This window comes from Frankliniella occidentalis, unplaced genomic scaffold (assembly GCF_000697945.3).
Source record: "Frankliniella occidentalis isolate FOCC.00 unplaced genomic scaffold, Focc_3.1 Scaffold23, whole genome shotgun sequence".
NCBI lineage: Eukaryota > Metazoa > Arthropoda > Insecta > Thysanoptera > Thripidae > Frankliniella > Frankliniella occidentalis.
In genome coordinates, this window is record NW_026267153.1 from 1,673,363 (window position 1) to 1,684,885 (window position 11,523).

Below are 11,523 nucleotides of genomic sequence, written 5' to 3' on the forward strand. Positions count from 1 at the left end.
TCTTGTCCGGAGGGCATGCGTGCACTGTGGGGTGGCATCTTCCCCTCCCTCTGCTTCACGTTACATTACAGTCCTTACCTTGGCATACGCAGGCCAGCAGCAGCAGCGGCAGCCTCCAGGTGTTATCGCCATGGTTGCTCCTGCCCGCCATAGTCCGCTAACCGTTCGCCGACGCTCACTTCATCTGCAACGACAAACAAGCAAAGCTGTTGAGGCCTTGGAAAGAACAATAATTAAAGACTGCTTGGCGGTCGCTGTGAAATATATTTGTAGGTTTTACAACATTTTTTTTTTTTAAATTGATAGACTAGGATTTGAAATTTTAAAACCTTTTAGATTGGAAATCTAGAGGGCGTAAACAAATTACGTCTGTAGAGGTTACTCGCGTACCATACACAATTTTACTCCTGCGATGAGAGTATATTTTGCCACTGGTCTCTATCCCTTTCATATCAGTAAAAATGCCGTGACATAAGTTACCGTTCCCATAAAAACGACGTAATTTGTGTACGGCCCCTCCTTTGCTCCCGACCTCTGTTCTTTCTCTCTCCCTCTCGCACGTTAGTAGTCGGGTCAGCCGGGTCACCGCAGTCAAGGACTCCTCCTAATCCGTTATCGAGTGATAATAACCAACTGTCCGCCCGCCTGTCCGCCCGTCTCTGGTGGGCGCCGCCCGCCACCACGCCCGCCAGTGGGCCCCGAGTACGTATATAATGTGGTGATTCGGGTGACAGAATGGGAGTGGATCAATCAAAAATCAATAAGAGCCACTTGCCATAAGGGGAAGCGCTGCAAGCTGCGGCGGGGCGGCTAAGTCGAGACCACCACAGCGGCAGCGACTGCGACCGATAAGAAGAGTATGGTAATTGTTTGTGATCTATGATTTCCGCCTGTAATCACTGGGGTGAATGGAGTCTGCCGGGTGACTGGCACGACCCCGCGTTGATCTGTGAACAGTTGCGGGCCCTCTGCTGCTACTGCCGCTGCTGCTGCTTTAGTGCTGGTAGACGCACCAGAGAGGTGGAGGGGGATATATCGCCCAGGTTGATGGCATCGCACTCCCCTACGGTAGCGCAAACGAGTAGCCAGAGACATTCTCCCTTCGTTTGTTTTTCAGAACGAGAACGCGCGCGCTTCTCAAAACGCAACAATACCCATACAAATGTCAGGCCAAAGGCGAGCGAGGGGTAGCCGACCACTCCACTCGGGCCCTCTACCGACCGACCACCGGTGCCCACCTCGGGTCCGGCGGCGGCCGGCGGCAGGAGCCGGCGCGGAGTGAAATGTGGTGCCGAGCCACCTGAAGCCCTCGCCTCGCCCCGCCCCGCCGCTACCAATTGGGGCCTGATAACATTCACGTTATACCCGCTGACATGTGGCGGCGCGCCCCGGACCCCTCCGGGAAATATCGCACTCGGGTCGTCTTTGTCTTTACGGTGCGCTCCATGAGATAGAATTGGACCTGACTGACGCCGACCATAAATGGTCGAAATGTTTTTCAGGAGCCCCCGAGTCGAAAAAGAACATTGAAAGCGTCCCTCATGACCCAAAATACTCTCCAAAAGGCCTTTGGATCGTGAAAAGATGCGGTGAAAAAGTTCCATGCCGATCGTGCATGACGTTATTTTCATCTCACCAGTTAGTGTGCAGTAACCCGCGTAGCAAGAACGTCGCCCGCCTGGCAGCGAAGGTGTGGCCCACCCGGACCAATCAGTGACATAAGATTCGAATTCAGATCCGGCGGCGTGCTGCTGCTGCTGCTGCAGCGGCGGGGCTCTCGCAGCGCAGCGCGACAAGCGCGGGGCGGCGCGGCGGCGTCCCCGGCCTGGCCCCGCATATGGCGGCGACCAGATTCTTGATTTGGTTATCGGGTACATTCGAAAAGACAGCAGCAGCGGGCGAAAAGGGCAGGGCAGAACTGCTAATCTGCGGGGCGCGGCGGGGGGCGGCGGGGGCAGGGGCCTCTCCTCGGTCCCAGTATGGGTGCCCTGTATGGGCGGGCGCGGAGCGGCGCGGCGCGCTGACCTCCGGGAACTCAGGTAACTCACTTATCCGGCCGATAAGCAGCCCCCGGGACGCGACCCTTTGAGTGCGATCTCAGCGGCCGCGCTTCTTGCGGGAAAGGAAAAAAATAAGACACGGGAGAAGGAAATAAAACAAAAGGGTTAGTTATTTAAGCTTTGTCGCGCATTTCGCACACTGCGGGAATTATTATGCAACGAACATATGTAACGTGCATGACCCGACAGATATACACGGCAGTTTTCCAGGAAGTCGTCCCAGTCGACGCTCGCGCAGGGCGCCGGCCATAGTCTCCCCCTGGTGGGCCTGAGGCCCTGACACTCCGCTCCGCGATCTGTGATCTTAATAGGCCGGTCATGAGGCAGTACCTTGTTGCATCTGATCGATAAAATAATGAGGGTGAAAGTGTTGCGGGCTGTTTTAGCAAGTGCTTTGGCCAAGAGCCGCTGGTTTCGGCCGAGCATGACTACACAATATCGCACTTTTAACACAATCATGGCACCACCTGTTATGTTCACGGATGCTCAATAACGCACGTGCGTTATTCGCCGTTAGCGAACCTGTCGCGTTCAGCTCATGCAGGCTCTCATAGCGCCTGGTAGGTAGGCAACATCTTGTCCGGAGGGCATGCGTGCACTGTGGGGTGGCCTACCCCGAGTCTCGCAGGCGCCAAGCATCCGTAGTGTGCCGAATAATTATAAGATTCCGCGGACCTACTTCCTATGGACGATCCCATTGTTTGCATGAGTTATGAGTTGCGATATGATGTGATGTGATGAGCTGCTCTCTACCAGCACTAAGGCTTCCAGTGCCTCTGCCAGGAAAATCCAAAAGTGAAACAAAAATTCAAAGGCGGACTCGGTTCGTGCGACGGCCTCTTGCACCGCTCGTTGTTCTCTCTTTCCGCCCAACGCATGCGGACCGCGCCCTTTTATTATTTTTCTGTCTTGTTGTTCTCTGTCTTGGCTGCATGAAATAAAACTGATTCGGCGCAAAAGAGACAAAAAAGTGCACATAAAGGAGGTGCGTGGCGCGGCGCGGGCACGGTGTCCGAAGACGACCGAATACGAGAGGGTCATTGTGTAGGTGTCCCGTACGCCCCTTTCAATCCTCCTCCTTCTCCCTCTCCTCCCTCTCCCCCTCCCCACCCCTCCCCTCCCCTCTCTCGTCTCTGTGGAGGAGCCGGGCCCCCTCCGGCACGTCGTCGTCTTGGCTGAATACTAAAATAAAAAAGGCATGTCCTGAGCTGGCGAAAATGTCTTAATTACATTTTGTCGCCCCTCCCCCCTCTTCCACCATCCGCCCCTCCCTTTCCCTTCCGTTATGTATCGATTTCTCGAACGCCTCTGCAAGTTCTTAAAATGTAAAAACGCACTCGCGGCCGCGGTGGTTGCGTCCATCATTTAGCACCTCTCCGCATCGACCTGACGGCAGCTGCAGCGGTGGCGGCGCCTCCACGCGGCTGACTCGTGCAAAATTTATCCCATTTTGCAATGGCAGCGGCGGACGCGTGGGTAGTTTTTTTTTCTGCACGTCTTGCGCGTCGCGATATTTCGAGCTGCCCTGGAAGGGAAATACGTGCATACACGCTGGGTTGTCGAGAGCTGACTTCGACCCGACCTCCCGGACCTCAGACGCGCCGTGTTTTTAAGTGAGGAATGACTGCTCTGCCCGAGGGCGATCGGACTCGCAATTACGATGAGTAGTATTAAACTCAATACTCCATCATCGCGCCTCACACTTTAAACTAAACTGACGACGCGAAGAAAAGCAAAAAGAAAAGCACTAAGAACATTCTCTGTCCGCCGGGGCCGGAGCTGCCGGGGCCGGCCAGACGTCGTTGTTGGCGGGGAGCGGTCGAGCCGGGCCCAGACGCCTTCGCTCTTCGATTCTTTGCTCCCATAATCAAGTTATGTTCCCCCAAGTAATGAGGTTACACGGCCGGCGTGTCCTTCCGATAGGGACTAGAGAGGCGTCTCGGCCACCCGGAGATAAACCCCCCCCCCCATCTCTCTCCCTCTTCCTCTCGTTCGAACACAGGGCGGATGATGACAACGAATATAACGCTGCCGTCTGACTCACTCCCCCCCCCTCCGTTTGGTCCCCGATGTGGTGGATATCCCATCCGGGGGCACTCTTCGGGAACTTTCAAAGAGCCTTGTTTTTATCAGAGAATGTCCAGGTTGTGATTACCTTGTTAGTTAGGGCCCCATATAACGAGGTCTAGGAAACCTGCTTCGACCTTTGGAACCGGAAGTGTCTTCCGGTCCGGCTGAGCACACAGTGCGTCCCGCAGGTGTCCTTTGAGGGGACCTGAAAGATTCGCGTCTGTACTCCACTTTACTTTTGACTCTCCGATCGTCGACATTGTCCGTGTTCATTTATTTTATTTTCGCCCGATCTCCGATCCCGGTTTTGGAATCGAACGAAGCTGACTGATCGGCGTTCCGCGGTGCTCAACACTGTTACAAAAAACCACAGTAATAGGTACAGGAAACTATTGGTCATACACTTGCCTAACACGTCTGTGGTCAAAGCGTACCTCCTACAGAAGAGGTACAGAACGCACCGTACCAAAACCGTACATCATACAGAATAGGTACAGGAGCACCGTATCAAAACTGTAGTCATGACGTTGCTGTACCCTTACAATATATCTAAAGGTATGCCGTTTGTATTATTTTTGTATGAGGAATGGGTCGGGAATGACCACCAACTTCGAAGTCCAAAAATAGTTGCCACTCTAGGGGCTGGGACAGGCAGGGCGCTATCCAACTGGTCTGCGGCACCTCTGGCGTATGACTTATCTGGCGTGACGTATCATCAGCGAGAGCTAACCAGCGAGTCAATCTCCAGGCCAGTGACGCTCTGGGTATGGTACAGAACAAAGATGCTGTTTTTGGACTACGGTTTGCCTGTAGTGTATCCTATACGGCAAAATATGGCGTACGGTTCCGTACTGTGACAAACCGTAGACAAAATACTGTAGTATCTGCTGTAGTTGGGTACGGTATTTTTAACAGTGAAGGTAAAAGGGACAAGACTGGATTCCAATGTGTGCTTTAGAACAATCCCTTCTCTCTCTCTCCAATTTATCACGGTCGAGCCTCGGCGTCGCCCGGTGAGAGGCAGCGCGCGGCCGCTCGGCCCGACCCGTTCAAATACTCGCGCGCCGATGATAGACTCGTCACTGATTGGTCGGGACCACAACAAACGCCCCCGCGAAACACCTCTTCGGCCTGTTGTTGTGCTTGCGGTCACGTTGCCGTGTAATGTTAATGAGAAATTGTTCGTTGCAACGAGGGCGAAGGAAGCCGCCCTGCGGGATTTGAATAGAAATGCATTGATCAATGCGTCGTCAAAGTAGGGCGCGTTTGTTACGAGGTTATTATTGCCAGACGGGCCCCTTGTAACTCGCCTAGGAACGGCATAATGTATAATTGCACCCCGAAACCACAACAGCCGGGCCGGAGCCCTTTTGTACCAGCAACAAGGAGGTGATGCGGTTGTCACGTCGCGCTGTTGTTGCAACGAGATGAATGCAAGTCAACGAGAGAGAGAGAGAGAGAGAGAGAGAGAGAGAGAGAGAGACGTAACAGCGGCGCTGTGTTCGACAAGGCGGTGAGGGCGGTGAGGCATGTCAGCACACCACACCGCAAGAGAGTGAGGCGAGCAGCAAAGGACATTGCAACAAATGGTGTTGCGACCCAAAGAGCGAGATATATGCGTCGAAAGTTACAGGTATAGGCGAATAAAATCTGTTCGGGTTTCTAACATGTAGGTGTTGTACGGCACAGTCAAAGGTGTCTGTTCTTATACTGGGTTTCCATAGGCCGCCCAAAGGTTCACTGTTATAAAAAGTTCTGGGATTTCACGGAGGAACACTCGTGAAAAATATTGCCAAAGTCCTTTGGGATTTCCCAAAGGACTCCGTAGATTTCACGTGTCCAGTTGAGCTTCGAAACATACAGGCGAATAATAACTCTCTACCTCCAATGGCTGATTTAAAACATGAAATCTAAAAACGGAGTCCTCTGGGAATTTCTAGTAGGGGTTGACAGTGAATCTTCGGGAAATCCCAAAACATTTTTAACAGTGTTTGGTTTGTATCCATACCCGGAGTGTGGCTGGGTTGCCTACTCACCGGCACCATAAGGCGCTATACAGTGGAGCGAAAACAGGTAATCCTGCCTGCATACAGAGTACAGAAAAACCAACAAAAGAACCCACCTATAGAACAGTCCTGTTTACTTCTTACGACTAATGAATAATTTCGATACCTCTACACTAGACATCTAATTAACGTTGCAAAATATTGTTATTATAGGAGAAGTTACAAAATGTCATACCAGCTTAACATACCTTATAATGTCGTTCTGCTTTTGTTTCTAAGTGCGCGTATCCTTTGGTTGCGTGAAGATATTAAATCCATGGCACACGCACACTCACACACACACAAAAACAGAAACACTAACTTCTTTGATGCACAGGGTTGGGTACGTCTCACCGAACACACAACACAGTAACACGTTTACAGTCGCACACAACTATATCTGAAAAGAGTCCTTGTCTCTCTCTCTCTCTCTCTCGCTCGCGCGCGCTCACACACACACTCGCTCTCCAGCACACACCGAACACGATCCTTTCGCCGTTCGCTCGCGATCGCGCAGCCGACGAGCAGCGTAGACGGTGTATACGTCCTGTCGGGACCGCGTCCGCCCCACGACTGGCGCGCGGGACGCGGGCGGGCGGGCTGCTGCCGGCGCACAGGGCGCCCCGCGGCTCGGCGCCCGGAGGGAAAGGGGGGGGGGGCATGGTACTTCCCTGCTCCCGGTGTGCTGCCCTCATCCACGTGTTGCAGCCCACCCTTCCCTGCGTGGGGAAGATCAGCCGTGAAGCGTCTGAAGTTGCCAACGGATGGACGTCTGCACGTCAAGCATGTTGTTGGGTACTGCAGATTGTAATTTTATTGAACCACAAAACCCTCTTAAGGAAGCAGGGCGTCGCTGCGCCACCAAAGTTGTTTTTGCCGTTTTTAATTTTCACTTTTTCATTCGGAACGGTACAAGATTTCGTAGCAAATTAAAGTTGAATTTAAACATCGCTGAATTTTCGTTATTTTATAACCCGACGCGGTACTTTGTGCCGGAAGATCAAATTTTATTATGTTTCCGATGTTTTTTATCAACAACATTATTACTTGAAGAGGAAATTGTGTTGTTTAGTTGGTTTTTAAGAAGCAACTTTCCTTTTATAGGGCTACACAATCTCAGAGTAGCCATTCGGTTTGTTTCGATGTCTTGCGTCGTTCGGGAAATATTAAAGGAAAAACATTAACAATCATTTTTGAACCGAGTTTAAAGAAGCTGTGGTAAAGATACCCTATGGTGAACAACTTGCTGGCGGCCTCGCGAAAGGAGCTAGTTAGGAAAAGCATACGACGACGGGGCCGGCACGGTCATGCATGGCAGCCAAGCGTATCTTTGCAAGCGCCATTCTTCTCATTCCCTTTCACTAGCGTCATCACACGGGCCGGCCCAACCGTGGAAAACGACACCCTCGAGTGGTTGGAAATCCTCGGCCGACGGCAAATGCACCCTATCAAACTTTGGTAAAACGTCACACAACGTGACGAAGAATTTGTTTTAAAAAAAGGTCACTTTGATGAAAAAGAAACGGAGAGGGATGAAAGTGACTCATGTAACTACTACCAGACGTAACGGAGTGAAGTGGAGGTGTGAAGCCATTTTACAAAATCCTCAAAATCCCCCACACAAAAAAGGAGGATAGACCGCTGTCGTTAAGGAGCTCCATTCCCACGTGTGGAGCCGAGCTTTAGGCCGCGTAGGCGGGCGGCTCAGGAGCGCCGCTCTATTTCTGAAACATTCCGCGGCTTATAACGGCCGCTGATGATCTTTTTGCAGGGTCGTTATTATTTCCCGCTGCGCCGAAAATCAAGTGGTTCGTGGCGGTTTTGGTGTATAGGGCGGCTGCGGCCGGCGGGAGCGGCAGTACCTTCCTCAATTCGACCGAATGCGGACGTGCTAACCAGTCGGGCCAGACCAGACGCCGCGCTGCGGCTTCTGGGCCACGGTTTTCTCACCCGGGCTTGGGCTGCTGCTGCTGTTTGGAGAGCACGGCAACAGGGTCAAGGCAACTGAACTGACTGGCGAGCCACTCCAGACGCGCGCCACAATCGAACGCGCGTTGAGGCTGACTGGCAAAGTGGGTGGTGCGGGTGCGTGGCCCGGGTCCAATCCATTTTCACTTTCGGATGAGAGTAACTTTGAGCCACTCAGACACTCTGGGTTTGATGAGCTGTTGTAAAAATAAAAAGAAGAAGCAATAAGTTTGCGAGGCGGTGCCAGTGGCGCCGCAGCCAACCGAAGAAACGCTTAGCCGGATCTTTTTCTATCGTGAAAGTCAGAGAACGCGAAAAATTGTTTTACTTGACGCTGTCTACAGTACATCATCTAGTCCCTGAAAGACAAAAGTCGTGTCCTTCTCTCTCCCGACGGGCCCCCTCCCACTGTCACCTACTTGAAATGAGTCCTTCGTGCGAAGCTAAAACCTTCAATATGCAGTATGCAGTGGATCGTGCGCCGGCCGCTTCCCCGCCGTGAGGTGCATAAGCACACCTGCAGTGCATTCATATGCACTTGGTGCACAGTGTGCATATATGATGCTGCTCGAATATTTGTAACTAAATGCCTTGTAGCAAATTTATTCATTGTGAACGAAAATAACAGTCTTTCTTTGTTGGTCTAAGTTTCAATTTTATTTTAATTTTTTTATTTTAAAAACTTTTAGGGAGGTTTGGTTTGTAAGAGGTATCTGATATAAAAGCACTCGGTAGGCAAAGCACAGAGCAGCGCGTGCGCATCGGCTCATTTCATTTCCAGGTTTATCAGGTAGGGAAGGTGTCGCTGGCGACACGTGCGCTGCCACGCCCCGCCCCGCCCCGCCCCGCCACGCCCCGCCACGTCTTACCTGCCGCCCCTCCTGGCTGCACACGTGGAGGCAATTACCAAACGTGATCGAGGTGCCTAAGTCGGATTTGTAGAGAAGCGCGTGCTGGAAGTCGCAAGTGCTGCAGTCTGACGAAACACACAAACCTGAGTATTTTCTTCCACGGTATTTTTATCTCCTTCAATTTTGACTTGCGAGGTTATTTACTAGATGGTTGGTTGTCGTGTGACTGTGACCCCTGCTAACCCTTTGCCGCCCCCTTCCCCTCGCTCTAAATCACACCGCGCTCGCGAATAGGCGACGACGACGCCCCACCGCGCCCGCTCGGATGTCTATTAACGACTGTCCAAAACGAAAACGACTATTTCCTGAAAGTAATTGACACAGAGGCATGTCAGCGGCGCCCCGCGCGCAGCGGGCCGACCATTCACGGGTTTGGCGGAGGGGAGTGGCGGTGCCCGCGACACTTGGCAGTCATTCAGAAATTCACCGACCCTTTTTTCACCGATCTCCTCCGCCCCTCACCTCCCTGGCCCTCCTCTCCTTCCTGCCGCTGTACCATCACAACAACCGTTCAGACTCGATGATCTTCATTTCTTTTTGTTTCTTTTCCTCGCTGAGGTTGTCAGGTTGGTACGTGCTCGATGCCACCAGAGGAGGGCAGACCGCGATGCAGCGACAGTTTTTCATCACGCACAGAGCAGAGCAGAGGGGAGTGAGAACCCTTTTAGGCTTTCTTCTCGCCGTACACAACTGAACGCGCTAAAAGGGCGATTTTTAATGAGAGTTTTATTTTTAGCGAAAATGCGGTGTATTTGGCCGATCGATTTCGCCCACACACGTCTCCGATAAATTCCCGCCGAGCTTTCAGAGTTGGGGGCGTCCGAGTGGACGCCGCGCCGGCCGGGCAGGGGCGGGGGGCTCGCGTTACCGGCCGGGATCGCATTTCCACACGGGCCGATCCTTGTTGCGGTCCGAGCCCGTTGGGCCCCGCCGGGCCCCGCGTGGTCGCGGTCGCGTCAGCTCAACCTCGGCGTCGCCAGACGGACGCCTCCGAGACCCGCACTCTGCGGCTTTGCGCCACCCCGCTCCTCGGACGCGGCCCCTTGCTGCTCGGCCACGACGGCGGCTCCAGGCTGACCAGGGCACCCATGAGTTTCCATCGACGCGGCAGAAGTTGATTCGCGTATCAGGTATAGGGCGCCGCACATTCCTGCTTGGCCCATCTCTGTCTCTGTCACTCTCGCAGTCTAGTCTCTCGTATCTCTCTCTCTCTCTTTGCCCTCCCTCCACCCCTTCCCCTCGTCTCCTTCTCCGTCTTAAGCCCCCCGTGTACGCTCCTCACTCCCGCCCTTCTCGCCATCACTCTGCGTCCCTCCCCTATATCCACCTCTTTCTTGCTGCAGCGTTTAGTGCAGCTGCGCTACGATCCATCTCGCAGCAGTCCGGCCTCTTCCTTCTGTCTGCTGTCTCTTTCCATATCTCTCTTGGATACGTTTGAGAATGAGGGAACGTGACAACGTCGTCGACACGCTTTTTCGCGCTTTTTTTTCGCGCTTGTGATCTGAGCTGTCCTTTTTTCCGGTGCTACTGTACCCACTGAAAATGCTAGAGTCAGATATCTTACTCTCAGTAGAGTGAGATCAGTGACACAAATAATCTTACTCTCCTGGTAGCGAGATATCTGACTCACACTCAATTTGAGTCATAATTTGCGGTCCTCACCCAATGAGAATGAGGTTCCTCACTGCGATTGGGTGAGTTCAGGGAAATCTTACTCCTCCAGAGTGAGAATTCGGTGATTACGTATGACTCAAATAGGGTGAGCAATATAGTCATGGCTCTGATTAAGCGAGGCAATACTGTGTCACTCATTTCGAGCACGACACCTCACTAAAGGTTTTCAGTGCCGGATTCAGGAGTGCGGACAGGTTGCATACTCGCATCTCCTCGTGGCAGCGCAGCGTCTAGGTCCAGGGTGCCACGGTGGGGCTACCGTGTGGTGTCACGCTTTGTGGCGCCGTGGTTGCCAAGGTTGGGTGAGATGGACCGAGCCAGCCGTCTGTGTGGATTTGTGTGAGACAGATAGGTTGCAGTCACGACTTTGACTTTCCGGAAGTGCTGTTTACCCCGTGCGATCAAAATAAGTCAAATTAAAACGCCAAACAGCGTGGCACACCTACACGGCCGATGTCGTGCTCCCCGTGTGCCGTGTCCACTTCCGTTTCTGTTTTGATGTGGCGAGCGGATGCCCGCCGTCGTCACGTCAAAAGCTTTTCCCACATTCCTCTCTCCCGCCGCTCTTCGCTCGACGCGCGGGCTCGCTCGCGCGCACACGCGACGCGCCCAGTAGAGAGCGCCCCGCGGGATGCAGCTCAAGGAGGGGCCAGTGACCACCAGTGGCCGCGGCATCGCGTCGCAGAGGGGCAGACCCATCTTTCAACGGTTCGACTCCCTGGGCACGCAATGCCACTCCCCCCCTCCCCCCTCCCCTCCATCTCCCTCCTTCTCACCCTGGGGGATTCCCCCCTA

General features: G+C 53.2%; 2 protein-coding genes across 2 annotated transcripts in view; one reads left to right on the forward strand and one right to left on the reverse strand.

The window, feature by feature from the left end:
• Positions 1–6,745, reverse strand: part of LOC113205072 (roundabout homolog 2-like) — a 108,243-nt gene extending 101,498 nt beyond the window's left edge. The window contains exons 1-2 of the mRNA XM_052264991.1: positions 6,385–6,745; positions 79–184 (exon numbers count right to left, since the gene is read on the reverse strand). Coding sequence (XP_052120951.1) covers positions 79–151 — 73 coding nt within the window. The 5' untranslated portion in view covers positions 152–184; positions 6,385–6,745. The remainder of the gene's footprint in view (positions 1–78; positions 185–6,384) is intronic.
• Positions 1–11,523, forward strand: part of LOC113205073 (roundabout homolog 2-like) — a 196,423-nt gene that overhangs the window by 3,502 nt on the left and 181,398 nt on the right. The window lies entirely within an intron of this gene.